The 21,343-nt window shown below is 44.6% G+C and overlaps 2 protein-coding genes across 2 annotated transcripts in view; one reads left to right on the forward strand and one right to left on the reverse strand.

Moving 5' to 3' along the window:
• The window catches only part of COQ5 (coenzyme Q5, methyltransferase), a 24,162-nt gene extending 22,304 nt beyond the window's left edge, over window positions 1-1,858 (reverse strand). The window contains exon 1 of the mRNA XM_018557379.1: window positions 1,795-1,858. Within this exon, the coding sequence (XP_018412881.1) occupies window positions 1,795-1,858 (64 nt within the window). The remainder of the gene's footprint in view (window positions 1-1,794) is intronic.
• An 898-nt stretch (window positions 1,859-2,756) lies between these two features.
• Window positions 2,757-21,343, forward strand: RNF10 (ring finger protein 10). The gene is made up of 17 exons (XM_018557405.1): window positions 2,757-3,081; window positions 7,509-7,690; window positions 7,803-7,999; window positions 8,082-8,172; window positions 9,849-10,033; window positions 12,540-12,676; window positions 12,919-13,079; window positions 13,634-13,750; window positions 14,224-14,434; window positions 14,511-14,644; window positions 16,080-16,197; window positions 17,656-17,757; window positions 17,935-18,093; window positions 18,177-18,262; window positions 20,622-20,679; window positions 20,779-20,934; window positions 21,017-21,343. The coding sequence occupies exons 1-17, from the start codon at window positions 2,973-2,975 to the stop codon at window positions 21,088-21,090; spliced, it is 2,277 nt and encodes a 758-aa protein (XP_018412907.1). The 5' UTR covers window positions 2,757-2,972; the 3' UTR covers window positions 21,091-21,343.

The following is a 21,343-nucleotide window of genomic DNA, read 5'->3' on the forward strand; positions in this document are numbered from 1 at the left end:
GAAGCAATGGATAATAAAAGGGGTGTCTGCGGCATGGGTTTTTTTTGGGGGGGGGGGGCTGGAATGGGTGGGCCACAGTTCAACACAAGCTTAATGAACTATCAGCTATGATGGCTACCCACAGCTATGGTAGGCAGCCTTTGTGGAGAAGAGGAGTGAAAGGGGAACTCTGGGTCTGGGTAAGGAATAGATTAAGGCACTCTGCCAATTTACCCCCGTGAACTGTCCCCAGCAGCTAGAGATGACAGCTTCCACTCTTTTTGTGCTCTTCATTACAGGTTTCTAGTTACTGAGGGTAGATGACGAGGGTGTTCTGGGCACCTGTGCCATCTGTTAGCGATATAAGCACTGAATGTATAATCGTGGTATGGTTTACTCAAAAGACAAAGGAGGCTACCCTGCTGTGACCACACTATGAGGTGCTGCGCATCCTTTAGGTGACTTCACAAGGTGCCCAATCAGTCTGTCACTCTACGCCTACCCTGGCCCTCGATTTAATGAACTGGTAGCCATGCCATTGAGTGTACCAGTCCAGGAAAAAGTGGACCAGGGGCAGGTGCAAATGGCTGTGGACCATCTGAGACACCATCTACCCATACTGAAAACGCTGCAATCTGACACTCCCCCTCTTCCCAGTACCACAATCGGTGTCTCCCCTACACTACCACCCTGCAACCTGTCAATCCTCCCCCATACTGAACAGCCTGCAATCTGTGACTCTCTCCATCCCCCTTGTATCTGACACCCTGCAATCTGACTACCTACTGATCACCCTGCACTCCCCCATACTAATCCCTCTGTAATCTGTAAATCACCCCGCAGTCCCCCATAATGATCACGCTGCACTCCCCCATACCGATCACCCTGCACTCCCCCATACTAATCACTCTGTAATCTGTAAATCACCCCGCACTCCCCCATACTGATCACCCTGCAATCTGTGATTCACCCTGCACTCCCCCATACTGATCACCCTGTAATCTGTGATTCACCCTGCACTCCCCCATACCGATCACCCTGCACTCCCTATACTGATCACCCTGTAATCTGATTCACCCTGCACTCCCTCATACCGGTCACCCTGCACTCCCCCATACCGATCACCCTGCACTCCCTATACTGATCACCCTATCCCCCACACCGCTCCCCCTGTAATCTGAGTCACCCTGCACTCCCCCATACCGATCACCCTGCACTCCCCCATACTGATCCCCCTGTAATCTGATTCACCCTGCACTCCCCCAGACCGGTCACCCTGCACTGCCCCATACTGATCACCCTGCAATCTGATTCACCCTGCACTCCCCCATACTGATCACCCTGTAATTTGCAATTCACCCTGCACTCCCGCATACTGATCACCCTGTAATCTGATTTACCCTGCACTCCCCCATACCGATCACCCTACACTCCCCCATACTGATCACCCTGTAATCTGTGATTCACCCTGCACTCCCCCATACTGATCACCTTGTAATCTGTGATTCACCCTGCACTCCCCCATACCGATCACCCTGCACTCCCCCATACCGATCACCCTGTAATCTGCCATTCTCCCTGCACTCCCCCATACTGATCACCCTGCACTCCCCCATACTGATCACCCTGTAACCTGTGATTCACCCTGCACTACCCCATACCGATCACCCTGTAATCTGTGATTCTCCCTGCACTCCCCCATACTGATCACCCTGTAATCTGTGATTCTCCCTGCACTCCACCATACTGATCACCCTGCACTCCCCCATACTGATCACCCTGTGATTCACCCTGCACTCCCCCATACGTAATTACGTATCGCTTTGTAATCTGACTGTTTTAAGAAGCCCATCCTCTTTATGTGCACTGCAACACCCATGTCCGTCCTGTTCTGTCCTTGTACCTGCTCCATTCTAGTCTGCTATTACACAAAGAGCTACAATGGAGTGTTGTAAAGGACGAATGTAGTAACAATACATACATTTGGCATATATAATAAAACAGCTTGTATGGACAGAAATGGGTAAATATATTTCTGAGCCTGTGCTAATTTTGCCTATATAAAAACAAAATCTACAAATCATTCTCTGGATTCTACAGTTCTCACTTCAAGGGGGACCATACACTATTCAATCTGACTGTACAATATCATTTAAATCTACCATCAACTATGTAGAACTTGATTTGATACAATTCATAAAAATTGTTTAGGTTTGTCCTCATATTACATAGCTTTGGTAAATGTAAAAGGAGATTGTGCAATCGGAGTGTACAGTGTATTCTAGCCTTGTGTGCAGAGGTGTCTAGATTATACAATCTGCAGGAATAGCCTCCCACTGCATTCACAGTCGTCTTGTTTCTATACAATGACAGAAGATAATCCTTCATTCCCCTCCCATTCTACTCCCTATACAGATTTGGCTCCGCTAACATACTCCGTTCTAGATACAGACCTGCAATGAGGCCTACCATGGCTGTCAGTTACGAGACTACAACTCCCGGCAGCCTCTGCGTCCCGGACACGCCCCCTCTATATAATAGCGTCATCCGGGGATCTAGCACCGTCAGGCGGTCAGTCGCCATTACAGACGCGGTGTTCGTTCTCTGCTCCTTCCCGGAGGGGGCAGCTCCTGATCCTCCACTCACCTCCCCAGAGTCCCTGAGGGGCTCCCATCACCCGGGTCCGCTCCCCGCTAGGGACCGGCCGCGTTCCCCTCCCCCTCGTAATCCTCTGTGCCGGAGCAGGGCCCGATCCCCAGTCGTGTGGGGCCCTCTGCTGCCCAATCACCCGTCCTGTGGGGCTAACTGCTCCCTGATCACCGTTCCTCTACTATCTGCCCTCCGGTCTATTCCTAATTTTTCTTTTTTTTTTTCGGGAACACAACAAGATGTCGCCATGAATCGCGCTCCTCGTGCCCCGGCTATCGTGAACGCCATGCTCTTGGCTGTCAGCCGCCCCCTGCACGGTGCTGCCCCCGCCCTTCCCGCGGTCTATGCCGCTCAGCTCGGCCACAGACATGGATCCCGGATCCAGCAATACCAGCAAGACTCAGAACCGATCGGCCTCTACCGGGCCTGCCGGGGACTCTAAGCCTAAGAGTGGTAAGGAGCCGTGCCGGAGGATTGCTCTGTGTGGGGGGGTTGTGCTGCCACCACACAGTAAACATTGCAAGAAACTCCCTCGCAAGTTCTTATGACCCCCTTTTTAGAGCCCATCCTCCTACTATTCAGCCTTTTATTTTGAGTAAAAACTTTATTGAATCTCATGTACTTTAACGAGTGACAGGTGACCCAACGCTGAGGTGTGAAAGGGCAGCATTATAAACAATAGCGTTCTTTATGTTGAACGTTGCCGCACACTGGGTTTACACACCGTAAAATGCTTTTGTGTGAATGGGGGCTTGAAGTTATATATTCAGCCAGAACATTATTTACTATTTGTTACTATGGATAGTAAGGTGATGAGGAACCCACTTGGGTTTTGCTGCTATCCAGGGCTCTGTCAAAGCAGAATTAAACTCTAAAAATAAAAAAATGCTGAAATAAGACCTGTGACATGTCTTCTGCCCAAAACGTCTTTCCTATATCAGATTTTAATTTTTTTCTGTGTACACTGTATGGCAGGAGTGGGCAAATTGGCCCTCCGGCTGTTGTGGAACTACAAATCCCATGAGGCATTGCAAGATTCTCACAGCCACAGGCATGACTCCCAGAGGCAGATGCATCATGTGATTTGTAGTTCCACCACAGCTGGAGAGCCAGTTTGCCCACCCCTGATGTATGGTGAATGTGCTTGGCTCATTTTTGACATTTGTGAGGGGCCTGGTGACGGGGTATTTCCTGTAGACATGCAAAGGTGTTGCCTTATCACTGGCTGAAGAGGTACCTGGCCTGTCGGCACTAAAGGATGTAGGTATGTGACTTAAAGGAGAACTATGAGGAGTGATTTTTCACTCATCCTCATAGTTCTATCCGACCTGTGGCAATGAAACTCACACGTCGGCTCTATAGATCGGGACATGAGCGAACGCATACAGTCGCTCGCTCACTTTCCAATCATCTCCCTGCAGAGAGCGATGACTGTCAGCCACCACTCCCCGCAAGGATTCCTCCTGCTCCGATCCTCCAGCGCTGACTGAACGGATGGGGGAGTGGGCGGGCACATGTCGCTCTACCTCTGGATAGGCAGAGCCAACTGTCACTCACACAGGTGGGCGGATCTCAACAGCATTGTCAGGATCAGTCCCGGTTGCGGCAAACATGGTATATAGTGAGCAATAGCTTGCGATATACTGAGCTTTGGGTCATGTGAGGATGTTAGAACATGTGGCCCTTAAGAGAACTATGGGATAAAAAGGTTACCCCCATAGTTCTCTTTTAACCACCTCCGGGCCGGCCGTAGTAAAAAAACGGCCGGCCCGAGCTCTCTAGATCTGAGCGGGCGTCTTTAGACGTCCGCTCAGACACGCCCCCCCGAACGGAATAAACGTCAGTCAAAGTACCGCCGCGCTGAATACTGAAAAATGGCCTGGCCAGGAAGGGGGTCTAAACACCTGGTCTTGAAGTGGTTAATCTGCAAGTATGTACAGAATACTTTCAGATTGTGGCAAAAGCTCACCCCCTAACCAACGAAGTTTACTTCCAATCTAAAGAGATTTCCACACAATTGCTGTCTCAGTGACCAGAGTCAGCTGACAGGAAGTGAAGAAAATCTACCTCATGAACACAAACAAATCATTTTGTTTTACCCATTGTCAGCTTTTTATTGCTGGCTATTGTAGGCTGTCTTCACTTGCTATATGCTAAAGGTGTTGTCAACAGGACAGAGAGGAGAAATCTATGTAACAGGGCCCCCTATAGCAGTGGGGGTTCCTATCCTTCAGAGCATACTTTCACTTGTAGCAAATCGCCTGTAGCATAAAGTATATGAGCTTCTTTTGGAGTCAGGTGTCTTCGCTCCAGTAGACTGAAAAATACACAGAGCATGTGTTTTCAAGCATTTTGTGCCTAGTAACTTTCTGTGCAATGGCTATAAAAAGGCTCAAGCCTGAAATGCCTGTACAAATGCTCAAAAAGCTTGAATAAATGCCTCTAAACTGAAGTGTGACAGGGGGAGCTATACTGCAGGGTCAAAGTACAACAGGCATGAGATGACAGCCTGCCATTGCATACACTCTTCCTGAAAGTGCTAGTTGTCTGCTTGTTATGCTGGATAAGTATGAGATTGGAAAGCTGGTGTAAAGTCCAATATCGGTATCTGGGCCAGTGATATGAAATGCTAATAAGACAGCAAGTGCCAGCGACTAGCATTTTCAGATGTAAAGACCGCTTCCATGTTTACAATTCATGACAGGATTCCTTTAAATGTGCCTTGTCACAAGTTGACAAGTCTGTTGCTTCCATGAGGAAAACAAACATTTACAGACTTCAATACTACTTAAAATGCCTGTGCCTAACACAGAAACAGAAGTATTGAGCCTTGTTCAGAGGGGAGGTAAGGGGGTGGCAAAAACAAGTGGTTGCTCCGTGTTTATACCATTCCCTGAGCCTTGTATACATGCACAAATCCTAAACGGCATCTCGTGTTTGGCAAGGGGTGCCAAATGCAACAGTTACAATGAATGGGACTGCACACCAACTGTGGTTTTGCGGTATTGCATTATCCCAGCTAAATTTTCTTCCCCCATTCACATCTATGCGGTGCAGCCGCACCGGTTCCCACACCGCACAAGATCACCTGTGACACTGTTTGGTGCTGTGCCATATTTCTTAATGGCTCCTCAGTGCACCTATCCATTGCACCACAACACATGGTAACTTATTAACCATGCATTGTAGTGCAACGTAATCTTAAAGACATTCACTTCATAGGTACGATTTATATGCAGAAGGAAGCCTGTTGAAATTATTGGGTTGCCCTACTGCAGCACACAGTGATGTGTGCAATACTCAGTCTGCAATACTTGCTGCACTCCTTACCGGAAGGAACCCATATGGGTGGGTGCTCGTAGTGACCACGGACGGCACCGTGTATACCATAAATGAAGAAATAATGTCACCAGCACACTATAGTAGTAAAGCAATAGTCCATTTACTGACACATTGCCATCGAATATACTATGGTGTGCTGGTGACATTATTTCTTAGTGATGTGTGCAAAACGCACTTTAGTACATGTGCTATATCACCGCTCAGGTGTGAGCCCATACTTGCATATTTAGGCTTTGCTTTTCTGCTCCTCACAATGCAAATCTGAGTGCTTGGTGTATGGTCATCACCATAACGAAGGTTCCTTAGAACAATAAATCTGAGTCAGCCCACTGATCGAAACGAATGCGCTCCTCGTGAGGCCTTTATTTTACATTATCAGTTGTTGGGCAGAGTCATTGTCAGTACAGGGTCACTTGTATCCAAAAGTGCTAAATGAGTGAATGTACTTGCCTTTCTGGCGGCCCTGGTCTTGTAATTCTGATGCAAGCATTCAACCCCTTAAGGTGCCCATATACCTGCCGATTTTCGTACGATAATCGGCAGGTGTATGGGCAGCGTGCAACCTCTGCTACTGTAAGGTCGCACGACTTTCGTCTTCCTAGCACGCTGGAAAACCTGCCGAAAATCGTATGATTTTCAGCAGGTTGCTGGCATGGTCGTAAGGCAAATGCCGCACGGGCCGGTGTGCGCAAGCGCACACTGCCCACTCAGCACTGCTATCATCGGAAGCCCTCCCCTCAGCGGGGCGGGATTGCGATGATCGCAAGTACGATCTGCCTGTCCAAGATGGGCAGATCGTATGCGCTTTTAATTAGCTTACAACCATCGCAAGACAAAAGTCTTGCGATGGTTGTAAAGTGTATGGGCACCTTTAAACGGTTCATATGCCTGTTTTTTGTAGGGAGTTACAAGCAGGCAGGAAGAACTGCAATGTGTGACGGAGCAGGTATTTCACATGCCCGGAACTGGAATACTTGCCGCAGACAAGGAGCAGTAACATTTCCAGACACAGGCCGCCCAAAAGTCAAGCATGTGACCTCTTTTTGCCTTTGGACGCGGTCACTTTAATGAAGTTGTTTACTGCAAGATTGTGAGAGCAACGCTGGTCTAAACGCAGCCTGGAGTTTATGCATTGCCAAAAAGGTTGCTGGAGATTTTTGATATAAAGTGCATGTAGCTGTGTTTGAACACTGACTGCAGACACAAATGGGGACAAAAGGACAACATTCACATTTGTTTCCATCTGTGCAGAACTAGTTGGAAAGGAAATGTAGGGTTAGTTGGTTTCTGTCTGAGCTGTATGTACAATCTGATGATACAAGAAAGTGTCTGTCTGCCTAAACATTGCTCCACCCAGCTGTGCTTCTACAGATAATGGCTCACCCTGTCATAAGGGCTTTCAGTGCCATATTTGTTTACATAATATTTTACGCTGGAAGGAAGCAGTTTGCAGGGACAGGCATTTTCTCTGCCTATGGATATACTACATGGCTTTGTCTTGGAATCTTATTTGGAGCTTCCATTTATTTGTGTTGCAGACGGAAAAAGTGGCAGCAGCTCAAAGCAACGCTACAGCCGCAAACGCGAAAATTCCTACCCCAAAAATGAAAGCTTTGCCGGCCCGACCCGCCGCTCCGGTCCACAGAAAAGCAAAACTTTTAACAAGGTTCCACCTCAGAGAGGAGTCCCTAAACAATTTACGTATGGAAGACGTGAAGAGGTAAGGGTCTGCGTAAGTCTACCGTAGTAGGGTGCATTTATGTTCCAGCTGTGAGGTGTACACTGAAAAGCATTTGGCAGTGTTAGTAACTGATCCCACTTTTTGTTTATAGGTAGCAGAGACTCAATGGGCTGAGTTCGGCACCGCCCAGTTTTCAGGACCTAAGAAATTAAACTTGAACCACTTACTAAATTTTACATATGAACCCCGAGGTCATCCTGGAGCACAGAGAGATGGCCTTGGAAACTGGAGCAGACGCAACAAGTGGGGCCACAAGCCATTTAACAAGGAATTGTTTTTGCAAGCAAAGTACGTTTTTCTTTAATTTCATTCTACAATATGTGAATGTCTCCTGATGGACTGGATTGATCTTTGGATATTTTCTCTGTAGTTGCCAGTTTGTGGTATCGGATGAACACGATTACAGTGTCCATTTCACTGATCCAGACACCTTGGTTAGCTGGGACCTAGTGGAGCAAGTGGTCAGTACTGACTTTTTTTTTATTATTGTGTTGGGGGAATTAACCTTTTGAGGGCACTGTATTTGGTAACTATATACTTTAGTGGGTCTGTGGGATTTATGCTGTGACTTGTTTCCTTTAATCCTCCCATGCTATGCCTAAATGATGGGCTGTTTTAATCAGAGAAAGCTCTGACTTTCCTATTGGCCCCTCACTATGTGGATTGCCTCACTACCAGGAAGTGTTGGAGCTTTGCAGTTCAAAACGGTGGAATCAGCTGTAGAGAAGGGGGATTAAAGGCCGTTGCTGCAGGACTATGTGGGTGCTTCCAGGTTTTTGGGGGTCCTAGCTTCACTGTGTCAGGCTAGGAGCAGATAGCGGGTAACAGTTCAGATGTACTGATTATGCAAAGAGTTCAATAAACAAGAGCACATACCATGAGCAGGTCTAAGTAGAGCTGGTGCTTGTGGTTCACCCCTGCAGATGTAGGTAGAGGCTGGCTGGTGCTTGTGGTTCACCGCTGCAGATGTAGCAGCAGTAGGTCAGGACAGCCAAGTAGTATTGCTGAGTCTGGCACCACACCAAAAGCATAGTCTAGAAAAGCCGGGTCATATACGGGTAGATCGGCCCAATCGGTAACGAATCAGAAGCGAGCAAAAGCAGGGTCAAAACTAGCTGGGTCATACATATTTACAGACCAGATATGAGCTGGGTCAAGCAGGAGCACACAAGGTAACAACGCCATCACGAGCACCGGTGGTGTGCTGACGCAGGTGATTTAAAGGTGAGATGGCCAACCACTGTTATTTCCCCGGCAAGGGCGGTCTCAGGTGAGTTTTTTGCTCAGTCTTAAAGGGACAGCCCGAATCCTAGTCCTGACACACTGGCTGCCTTCTCATTTGATTTTAGGCTTTATTCACACCATGTCCAGACCAGATCTGCAAAATGCAGTGCATCTTGCAGCGTTTTTTTTTCTTTAGCTTACAATGGGCTTACAGGCATGTTTGTATGCGTTCCAGTGCATTCCAGACCAGAGAAAGAGACCAGCAGTATTTTCTTGTCTGGACCAGAACTGACTGCGCTGGTGTGAACAAACCCCAGAAATACCATAGGGATACATTGGGATGCTTTTTTTTAGACCGGAACAAACTGGTCTGGACATGGTGTGAAAAAGCCCTTTAAAAGGCTATAAAACGGATGAGAATTATGGCCCTGAAGTATGCACATTTAAAGTACCCCTGTCATAAGAGAAATATGTGGCCTGCTACTTGTCTGGCTTTTATAATGATGCTTTGGCTTCATATCTTGACCTTGTAGTATAGCGATTAGGATATTTTGATGCCAGACTAGTATCTTCAGGAGAAGCTCAGCAATGTTTGCCTCCATATTTCTCTCATGACTGGGTACATTAAAAAGCAGTTGGTCACACTTTTGGTTGCCCCGGTAGTCCGGATTTGTACTGCCTTCTTGTGTGACGATCTGTTCTGTGATTTAGGCAGAGACAATCTTGTAGAAGCTTCAGTCAGTATATGTTGTCATTTTTAGTATAGGCTGAGAATAAAAATATGGTAGATGGTTAGGAAATGTTATCCTTTTACATGTATTTATCCATATCTGCATTATCATGCAAAATCTTTTATGGTGTAGACCTGACTGTCCATTTTTTACCTTTTTAAGTGTTTTCTTTGTTTCTACAGCGCATTTGCAGCCATGAAGTGCCCTCCTGTCCTATTTGTCTTTACCCACCAGTCGCAGCCAAGATTACCCGCTGCGGTCATATTTTCTGCTGGGCTTGCATCCTACATTACTTGTCACTAAGTGAAAAGGAATGGAGTAGGTGTCCAATTTGTTACAGTTCCGTTCAGCAGAAAGACCTTAAAAGGTATATTATCTGAAGGCTATAAGTAGTGACTCTGGGCTGTCAAGACCAATAGGGTTACAACTCTACAAAAATATGTTTCATGGCTCGGAACACTGATCTTGCATCTTTCTGGGGTATGCTGGTTTTTCAGTGCCAGAGGCTGTTTTGTTTTTTGCATGGGGCACGTGCTGGTAAAGGTAAAATTTAAACGGCAAACTATACCCAACAATAATCTCCCTCCTAACCTTTAACCCCACTGTAGGTCATACACTGCAATTTTCTAGTAATTTCAAATAGATTTTGATTGCAAAAACAATGAAGGGTATTAAGGCAACCTACAATCAGCAACTTATAGATTTACATTTATACCTTTTGTGTTGGGCAAGGTGGGATGTCATGATGATCAGTTCCTTTTGAGGGCTTGTTCACACAACGTCTGTTACGCTTGGCCATACAATGTTCTACCTTTTATTTTTGTTCAACCCACGGGCTGAACAAAAAACAGATTCCTTCATCAATGCTTACAAGCGTGGATAGAGGAATCCCTGCTGGTTTTTTTGTATTCTGCTGGCGGCCGTTGTCCGAATACCTGAATGGCTCATTGGCTGCTGGCTCTGTTTTGTTCGAAGAATTTCCAGCTGACTCCTTCGATCGGCTGATTGAGATGGCGGCCGAAAGGGGGCGGACAGCGGCACAGACTGTGCGAATTTGAGCCGGTTCCTGAAGAACCGGACAAAATCGAATAATGTATGGCCAGCTTTACGCTGCATTTTGTTTTTGTACATGGATGATGTGAACATGGCACATCAAAAATAGTTCGGTTTGTGCTCTGTTCGCACCAAACGTACAGTGGTGTGCAGAAAAACAGTATTGCAAGCATGGTAATTGATATTACTTATATGCAGATCTAAATGAAAATGAGTTTAACACGTGATAAAGTTCTAACAGTAGTCTTTAAGTGGTAATTCACTACAAAGCACTGTTCTAATGCAGTCCAAGAGGTCATTAACCTCCTAATGACTGGACATTTATTTATTTATTTTTTGCACCCATGTTATGATCCACATTTTAGGCCTGAAAATTACTTCAAACCCCCAAAGATTACATATTTTCTGAAAGCCAAGACCCTGTAGAATAAAATGCTGGCAGTTGTACATTTTTATATTGCATGTTAGCAACGCAACCTATCAAACCCAAAAATTGTGAAAAATGCATTCAAGTTAAATTTGGTGCCCCAAAACGCAATAAAATACCCATTCTTTTATAAAAGATAAGGTTACAATGAGTAAATACCCAACATGCCCAGGTTAAAAATTGTGTGCGTCTGAAACTGCGACAAAATTCAGCACCCCAAAAAGTCAATAGACGACTCTTTAAAAACTCCTACAGGTCATCAGTTTTGAGATATGAATAAATATTGGCCGTAGAATTATTGCTGTCACTCTGGCATGCACAGCGATACCCAATATCTGTAGCCTGATCATCGTTTGCATACGTAGGCACACCTGACGCGTGTTTAAGTTATGACGTGAGGGACTTTTTAAAAATTTTACATTTTTTTTATTTGATAGTTTTAAAAACTGTTTATTTTTTAACTTCCATTGTTATCACTCTTTAAGGTGATACTGGGGATCCGAAAGACCCCTAGTATCACCTTTACACTCTAAGCTATTGAAGTGCAGATTGGACTTCAATAGCTTATTGCTTAGCTTCAGGAGCCCAGCAATGACAGCTCGGGGACCGGAAGCGATGTAATCTGCATCGGTCCCATAGAACGGGGAGGAGATCAGTGAACGGACATTCAACGCTTTCCTCCCCAGCTTCCCGCCGACACCCGAGATGCCAGTCCTGGGCCCGCAAGAGGGGCAGCGGAGCCCCGGGAAACACGCCTGGGGATGGGCCCGGGCAGTTTACCGGACTGTAGAACCGATCTGGCGACAGCTGAGTAGCCAGAATCACTTCTATTATAAAGCCAACAGTCGGTTTTACAAATGTAAACAGAAAGCCGCCGGGAGTCTGATTAAACGGGCCCACTTCCAGTGACGCACTATGTACGTTTCTGGTCATAAAGGGGTTAAAGTGTCCAGAATCGGATCAATATACCTTTACATAATAAGCATCAAATGCTTGTGTATATATAACATGCACTTGTTGACTTGGGTAGCTGCAGGCACTGAGGAGCAATTCATCCATCAATTCAAGCACTGAAATTTGTTTTCTGAGCTGCTCAGCTCATATTGTTTATATTCCAGTCTTCTAATCTCTAATGTAAACACGGAGCATGTGCTCTGAGAGGGAACCAGTGTGAGCTGAGCTGCCAAGAGTGGCTTGTTTTAAAGGTTATTTACTGATTAACATAAGTGCTTGAAGCCTGGCAATAGGTTTGTTTTAATCCGGTTTCCACCAGTGCTTTGTGTTTCCATGCTTGAGTGGTTTTGCCCTATTCTACTATCCAGAAACAATTTATTTGTCTCTGTTCATTTAGAGAATAAAATGGATGTAACTGGTACTATTTCTCTGCTTGCAGTGTTGCTGCCACAGAAACTCGTCTTTATGCGGTGGGAGATACCATCACGATGCAGCTAATGAGGAGAGAGAAGGGTGTCCTTGTGGCTATGCCCAAATCTAAGTGGATGAAGCTGGATGAGCCCATTCATCTGGGGGGTAAGCAGTGAGAGGAATGGGGTACACTTGTAGTTTATGGAAGTAAAACCCATCTCGTGTGCTGAGGGTTATTGTTGCATAAAACATCTAGCACTGGAGCAAATACATGTAAAAGGGAAATTATTAAAACATGGAACAATTTTTCAAAGGTGGGCACTGGGGTGAAAGTTAATAGGCCTACATTGTTTTCATATATAATTGGGAATGTTTTGTTCTGTATTATAATGATCTTTCTTTTCCAGATGAGGAACATAGTTTGTTCTCCAAGCTTCTTCTTGCTTCCAAAGAGCAGATCTTGAAGCAGGTCATATCTGAAGAAAAGGCAGCACTGCTGGAGCAGTACAGTGTTGAGGGGGAAACCCCTGAAGCCTGTTTTATAGAAGCTGCTATTCAGGATTTAAAGGTTAGTCCAGTGGTGTGAGGTTCGCCAAAGACGGGAAATACTCCTTGATTGGAGGTGTAGTGATTGTGGCCTGAGGGCCCAGTCACACCAAGAGTGTTTTCCGGTGCGTTCGGCCTCTGGAACGCAACCCGGCCGGCTCAGTGAACTCAATGGCACCGCAGCCACACACACCTCACCCGTGGTGCAATCGCCGGCACCCGAATGCGCAGCACACTAGTGCCTGCATTCCGGTCCAGTGCGATCTGCAAAAAATAGTGTTTGCAGCAATTTTTTGCAGATCGCACTGGACTGGAACGCAGGCACTAATGTCACATGCGTTTTGCCGGCGATCGCGGTGCCATTGCGTTCATTGCACCGCCACGCCACCTCCCACCTCCAAGAATTAGCCTCTGGAACGTAACCCGGCTGGCTCAGAACGCACTCCTGATGTGACAGGGCCCTAAGGTCAGATTCGAGTACATAAGGCATACATTTTATGAAATGTTAAATACTAATATTCAGGTAATATACTGTAACACTGATATGTTCACATTGTCACTTCTTCTTTTTTACAGGATCGTCAGGATCTCTTTCATGTACCCTATAAACAGAATGTTGGATCCACTGAAGCTTCCACTGAGGTCTTGAAGGTGGAGACGCACACTGAAGAAAAGTCAGACTTTGACAGTAGTGTTAGTATCAAAACCCATGATATCCATCAGAAATGATGCCCTCCCGTAAACTATAAAGTAGAGGCACCCTGAGATTGTGGTCTCTTAGCATGGTGAATAGCAGCTTTAAAAATACCCAAAACCCTGCCTCGTGCAGCTAAATAATAGTGTGAAGTTTGGTAAGGGCGCCCTGTTTTTATTCCAACACAGAATAGAAAAGCATGGTCGGCTTAAAACTACATTTTTGGTTGCTACATCTGCGTTTATTTTGATGCTTTTTACTATTTGATATTTTACTGATATCTGGTATTTTTACTATTTTATAAAAAGTCCCAATAGGCAGAAAACAGAAAGCACTTCTGTATTTTGAGGATCCCAATGAAAACAAAAATGTTTAAAATAGACAGGAGTATAGTGTGCCAGACTCCTCCTTATGAGAAACAAGCATGGTAAATGTCACTGTGCGCTAAACACTTTTCTTCATTTCCTCACAGATGGTGCATTATGTGTCTTCTTTTGATGAGGAGGTTGTGGATCCATTATGTGAAGACTTGTGTCAGTCTTTGGAGTCTGCAAGCTTGGAACCAGTCTCTGCTGAGGGCGGTGATCTGGTACCAACAGATGAAACTACTTTTCCTCCAAAGAATAAGCCGGCGATTGTTCCTTCCAGCTCTGGACAACCTCACCACTATTACTTCTATCAAGGTGTGTGTAGCAAGTTTTAGTCTGAACAGTTGAACAGTTTCTGTCTCTAACTACTAACAGATTTTTTGCTTTGCAGCCGTAGACGGTCAACACATATATCTGCACCCAGTAAATGTGCGCTGCCTTGTCCATGAGTATGGCAGTCTGGAGCAGTGTCCTGAAACTATCACTGCTACAGTGGTAGAAATTGACGGCTTCACTGTGACCGAGGTTAGTATTTGCAGTACATGAAGTGTGTGATGGTATTCCTTTTAGATTTAACAGTGGTTTTCTCTTCAAAGTGAATCTGTACTGATGTTTAAGTTGTAAACTGCTGGCGAGGGTAAAAAGCAAGTAACTTGACATATCTTCCAAAGTGCCCCAGCAGCCCTAAAGCTTCAAAATGGGAGTCTCAACTTTTGTGCTCCGTGGACCTGACCATTGGTCCACATAACGCAAGGCCTTATTGTGCAAGAGGCCAGAGCTCTGACTTCTCAATGGCAGTTTTGGCTTTTGAAAGCCCATTCACATCAGCGGCCGCACTACACCGCACAGCTACTGGTGCACGTGTGCCCAGCACAGTGCTGATACCTTTGATCAAGAAGCATCACACCTTTTTTTTTTTTTGGTAAAACTTTATTGAAGTGAGTTGTACAGGGTTGCACTGAGGTGCGCTTGGAAAAACCTGCATGCTATACTTTATTGCTGTGCAACGTGGTGGTGAGAGCAGAGCCCATCTGAAACAAGGCAAATTACCTTGTCTTGCATTGCGGCTGAACTGGGAAAAAGCCCAGCATGTGACTGGGCCCTTAATTTTATCACGGGTTTAGTTCAAGCACTTAATGCACTCTACAGTGCACAGCAAAATTTATAATTTCTAAATATTGTAAAAAGGTGTTTGGTAGATCCCATAGGGTTTAATAAACGTGGGTCCCCTAGTCTGTTAAATTTGTCCAAAGATGAAACCTTTTGGCTTGAGGTAGAGGGTGGGTTAGTGTCCAAGCTTTGTGACCAAGTTGAATCTACCTGGTTGTATTTGAATGAATGTGATGGTCTATAGGATTTCATTAGTATCCATATGTGAAGCCTGATGGTGAGTGCTTTAAAAATCAGTAAACCCATCTTTACATGACTTCTCCCTTTTCTGAACGTTCATTGGGGTGAGACACAGCAGACCTCTAAGGTATAAGTTTTGCCTCCATGAGGATGGAACACAAACACAAAGGACACTGCTTATCATCCTCTAAGCTGCATTGACTGCACAGGAAGTAAGAGCTTGGTTTAAGCTTGGTGCGATAGAAGGTAGGACATCTTAGTTTTTTTCAATTCAAGAAAGAACAGTTGTATTTTCACTTTCCAATTGGAGCATCTGCTCCTTCTGGCCTGACCTAGGAGTCTTTCTTATGGCAGTACTGCACCAGGCTCCCAAACCTGGAGATTCATTGTTAGGGATAGTCTGCAAACTGCTTCTGTCCCAGTCAGTGCAACACCAGATACAGCGATTCATTGTAAGTTTGCTGCTCTAAGCTTTGTTTTGGAGTGTCCTTTCTAAATTGCAGATTATTTTATGATAGTCCTACATAAATAATAATAATGACAGTAATTTATTTGCAAGAGTGCCAAAACATGAGTTAAGATCTTTGATATTTTGGTGTGTTACTTTCAGGAGGTGCGCAGACGTCACCGTTATCTCTGCCATCTGCCTCTTACCTGTGAATTCAGTATTTGTGAGGTGGCACTTGGACCCCCTGCTGTTTCCGAGCAAACTTTGGCTTACTTCACTGGTAAGTTTACAAATGCTGTGGTATCAGACTGTATTCTATGGGAAATGTAAACTATTTTGTGGTTTTTAGCTTTTCTTACAGTCCCCGGGTTACAAACAAGATGGGGACTGTAGGTTTGTTCTTAAAGGAGAACTATGAGGCGAGTGAAAATCACTAAGCCTCATAGTTCTAGCCGACCTGTGACAATGAAACTGTCACAAGTCAGCTCAATAGATCGGGAAGTGAGCAAACGCATACCCCTGACCCCATAGTTCTCCGAGTTGAATTTGTATGCAAATTGGAACATGTACATTTATTTATTTTTTTGGATAGCATAGGGAAGAGTTAACCTCCTGTAACGTTTGTTTTGCTGTGCGTGCCCCTGTTCAGAAGATTTCACCTCCCTTTCTGTTCCTGTGACAATTGGATTTTGAAAATTTTGGGTTGTTGTGGAAACAGATTAGTGCTAAAGCTTCAGTGGAGACACCTTTTTCCTATGACGGCTCTTAACAGGAGTGAATTTCCCTTCCTGGTGTAGATTTCCTCTCTTCCTGTTGTCCCAAGGACAGGAAGTAAAGATTAAATCTTTCTAATGAGGATACAGACAGTAAAAACCTCAGTGACCTGGAAGAAGAGGCGTGCACCCCTAGTCTGCACGTCTTAACAAGAGCCAACTTCCTGTAATGTACGTACAGTACTACGAACCAGACCGAAAAAGGAGGGCACTCCTCGTCAGCACGGGCTTGGTAGCATTACAACTACCCCTGATGTACAGTAAAAGCCTCCGTTTGTAAGTAGGGAGTCGGATGTTTGTAACTCAGGGGCTGCCTCTATATATAAAAAATCTCTAATAGAGGCTATTAGTTATGCCTTAACTACCTCCTGGCCGGCCGTTGTGTATACACGGCCGGCCGGAAAGGCTTAGGGTTCTGTACCTTTTTAGTGTAAACTTGTTTTGTGTGCTAAAACCTTGTACATACAGTAAGGAAATTTGGACAGGAGCTTAAATGTTGATTCATTCTAAGAAGATTTTCAAACGCACATTTCCAAAGAATGTATCGTTGAAGATGCAGCCATGGTATACGTTTGTAAGGGAATGCTGGTAAAAAGTTTTTGAGCCTTTGAACAGTTAAACCATGTCTGAGAAGCAAAGTTAACAAGTTGGTGAAGTCTGCCATAATTCAAAACTAGCAATGTATTGTGCTTTTTAGCTAGGGGTGCCCTTTTAGACATGGTATTGGTAGGGCACCTTGCACCCCTTTCAATATGTGCCTTTTAGCTTTGTAATCGGTGATGCAGGTTGTCACAATGGAGAGAAGGATTTGTGTACACCCCCCTGATCTAGAAGAAGATTCTCTGGATAAGCACCATCAGTTTTGGGTGGGAGTCTGCATCTGTATGCACAGCAAAAACCTTCCACCGTGCTGGTCTAATCTGTGTAGAAGATTTGCTTATTTTTACATTTATTTTTTCTTTAAGATGAAGTAGAGAAGAGAAAAAGACTGCGTCAGAGAAAGGCACGTGATGAACTTCGCAGAGAGAAAAGAATTGAGATTGAAGAAAACAAGAAGCAGGGAAAATGTAAGCCCCCCCCCAGACTTGAGTCAGGACTGGTCATTTTGGTGGTCTTCACTCTTCCATAAACCCATGTCTACAATATTTTCATGTTACATTGCTGAATAGAACATTATGCTTTCATCCATGCTGTAAAAACTCTTCTGTAGGGGTGTGACCTAATGTTGTATTTAACATCCACAGATCCAGAAATGCATATTGCCCTGGAAAACTTGCAGCAGTTCCCTGCGGTGAGTTCTTCTGAGCTCACATTCCCCGGTTCGTTTTCTGCCCTGTCTACTGCAGATTCCCAAAGCTCTGTGTCAATGTCACCTCTAAGCTGCAGCCCAGCTTCACAGACTGGTGAGTATTGTTTATTGACCCAAAGAAGTCAAGTGTCTTGTGCTTATTGACATGCATAAGTGAAGTGACTTCTGTTTTAATAGGTCCTATGTTTGGCCAAGGTGCTGAAAGTCCCATTGGTTCCCCTTTAAATCCAGAGGATGATGGCCGGTGTCCTTCCTTTGCTCAGGCAAGTCATACTAAGCTTTTGTTTCTTGGGCTAGATGAGATTTAAAGTGAAAGCTGTCTTATGGTGGAATGTCTGTTTTAGAGAGTCTTTAGCGCAGGTACCCTCTTTGTTTATCAGATATCTTTGTCCATGCAAAGACCCCTTTTGCTCCATGGATTCTATACATAGATCTTCTAATTTGCCTTGACTCTAAATTAGTCATTGTTCTCAGTGCCAAGCATTTACCAGTTCAATGCAAGAGCCTTAAAGCAAGAACTGTAGCCTTTTAATGAAACCTTGTTTGCAGGTAAGCTTTTATTGCAGAAATGCTGTATGTCTCTTCTGTAATAAAATGTGTGCCAGCAATGTACACAAAGCCGCACATGCACAGCTCCGAGTAGATTCTCAGCCTGGATTAATGAAATCCCATGTGCATGTGTGGGAGTTGCATCATCTCGGGCTGGCCAATCAAGATGGTCGAAAGAACCCAAATGGAAGATGGAAGCGCCAGTGAGGGAGCTTGCAGAAGCAAATAAAGCTCAGTTTATTTCTACTTTAAAATGGGCTTTAGCAGTTTCAACATTGGACTGTTGATGGTGGAGCTTGGTCCCATATTCAGGCATGATGTGGAGGTTTAGTATATAGGGCAGGGGTAGCCAAACTCCGGCCCTCCAGCTGTAGTGAAACTACAAATCCCATGATGCATCTCTCTCCGGGAGTCATCTCTGTGGCTGTGAGACTCTTGCAATGCCTCATAGGATTTGTAGTTCCACCACAGCTTGAGGGCTGGAGGCTGGCTACCCCTGATATAGGGGGTGCTCCCTGGGCACAAAAGTTGGGGATTAACAAGGTTTACATGCAGGGCTTTGCAAGGTGCCTGCACTTGGGAGTGGATTGTTTGAACCTTCTAATGAATTGATATGTTAATCTTGGTGTATTTCAACTTTTGCAGTCAAATTTGAGAATCGCCCATTATTTGCGTAACCGGTCATGCTTCATACCTAATAAAATACTTACCTTACCTTTCTTTGGAGCGGGATTATATGTAGGACTCGAAGGCCAACTTCCTATACTTTGAAAGATGGCAATGTGGAGAGAGGATTTTTCAGAAAATAGCATTCAAAAAGCAGCTCCTTCCTTTTTTCTTTACTGCCGGCCTTGCATGCATGTGGCAACAAGACAGTGGGCTTTAATGCTACCGCATATATGCGTCTTCTGTGCTGAAAGCATGTTCCCAGTACAGTGACTAAGCTGTTACTGATGGTTCCCAATTACTGTTTACGATCGATTGCCAGGGACGGGCTCCTGATCACGTAATCACGGCTTGACTGCCACAGCAATTACATGATCGGGAGCCCAACTCTGCCTCCCATTAAGTAATTTGTAAAGGGCCGATGACTAGGGGCTATGCTATATAGTCCCTAGTCTAAAAGCGTTATCCCCATTGACCCAACAGTTTTTTGTTGTGCTTTGGATACAGTGTGAGATTTTTTTTTTTTTTATATTCTAGTCTATAACCCATTTGAGGCAACTTTTCCCCCTCCTATCCCTATGGCCACAGGACAATAAGTGAAGGGTTGTCTCCAGGATAGCAATAACATTGACTGGAGTTGGGTTCTAAAGACTTGTGCGTTTATGCTTAGGTGGGCTTCTTTGCTGCAAGGTTCGTAAATATAAAAGTTAATGGCCTGGGTACCATTTGTGTTTGAAATTCCACATCCAGTTGTGCGGTAATTAAAACTGACTGTTTATCCATCTGCCTATGTGGGATCAGGTAAATTTCACGCAGAAAGGGGAACTTTTTTTTTTGTGTAGAATGAAGATTAATTTTTAGTAGGATACAGTGCATGTATGACCAAAAATGTGAGAGTAGGGAATTAAGTCCATGTGTGTTGTTGTTTTTGTTTTGCCACCCTCATTGGGTAGATTTCTCTTTTACTTTCTATCCTATATATGCAACTGGAAGCGTTATTACTGGAACAAGTGACCCAATTAGATCTACCTCCATTCTGTTCTGGTGACAACTCAAACTGTGAATCCCGAATTGCTGCGGTTACCTGAACAAAATGGAGAGAGTGACTCCTGAGTGGAGGAACACGGCAACAAAAAAACTTCCAAAGCACTAACTTCCCATTCCGTTTTAAACGGTTTTACCTTTTTTAGATGAACTTTTAAGGTCAAGCTATTGTCTATAATGCTCGAATTGTGTTGTATATTCTAAGCTGTCATTGACCGGTCCTAGTCATTATAATTTTTTATACTTTTAAACAGTATTTTTGCATTTCAAATAGAGGCACTGTTAACGGTGCAAAAATAACTTCATAGATTTTTTTTGGAAATGATTTTGTTCTGTTCTCTTAATTGTGCTGTTTTCTTGTAGATGCTAAGGGTTGGAAAAGCAAAAGTGGAATCGTGGCCCAAAGCTGCAATAAAGAAAGGTCAGCACATCTCTCTCTCTCTTCTCTCTCTCTCCCCCCCCCTCCCCTGTAATACATTTTAAATGGGCACCTTACTGATTTGCCTTTGTTCATATTTAGAAAGTCCAGTAGTGAACCCAGGACCTGCAGACAGTGATGGGGAGAGTGACTGCTCTGAGAGAGTCCCAGTACCAAGCTTCCAGAATTCATTTAGTGAGGCCATGGAAGCAGCCTTTCTGAAGCTGGACTCTGCACTTCCTACTCCTCCTCTATCAGGTAAGAAAATGCTTCTGAAAAATGTTATGCAATTGTTCTGCTTCGATCCCCTTACTATTTTTTTTTTGTTTTTTTGTTTCAGTTGAGAAGGGAGGGAAGAGAAAGAAGAAGCAACAAAAACTTCTGTTTAGTACCTCTATGGTTCACACAAAATAAACAGAGCACATCTTTATCTGATCTTCAGCTTCCCATCATCTTCTCTTCACTCATTGCTTGGTATCACTATCTGCAGTATTTAATTTTTCTTTTTTGTGCCAGTGGTTGGGTATGTGTCAGCCATACCCGCTCACATGAGGCTAATTTCAGGCTCCTGGGTTGTAGGGCAGAATATGGTGCTGGATGCAGCGTATAACTCTAGATTAGTGTGTTTTGCTGTGACGCAATTGAAGATGAGCAAGTTGCAATGCTT

This window comes from Nanorana parkeri, unplaced genomic scaffold (genome assembly GCF_000935625.1).
Source record: "Nanorana parkeri isolate BGI_ZX_2015 unplaced genomic scaffold, ASM93562v1 scaffold282, whole genome shotgun sequence".
NCBI lineage: Eukaryota > Metazoa > Chordata > Amphibia > Anura > Dicroglossidae > Nanorana > Nanorana parkeri.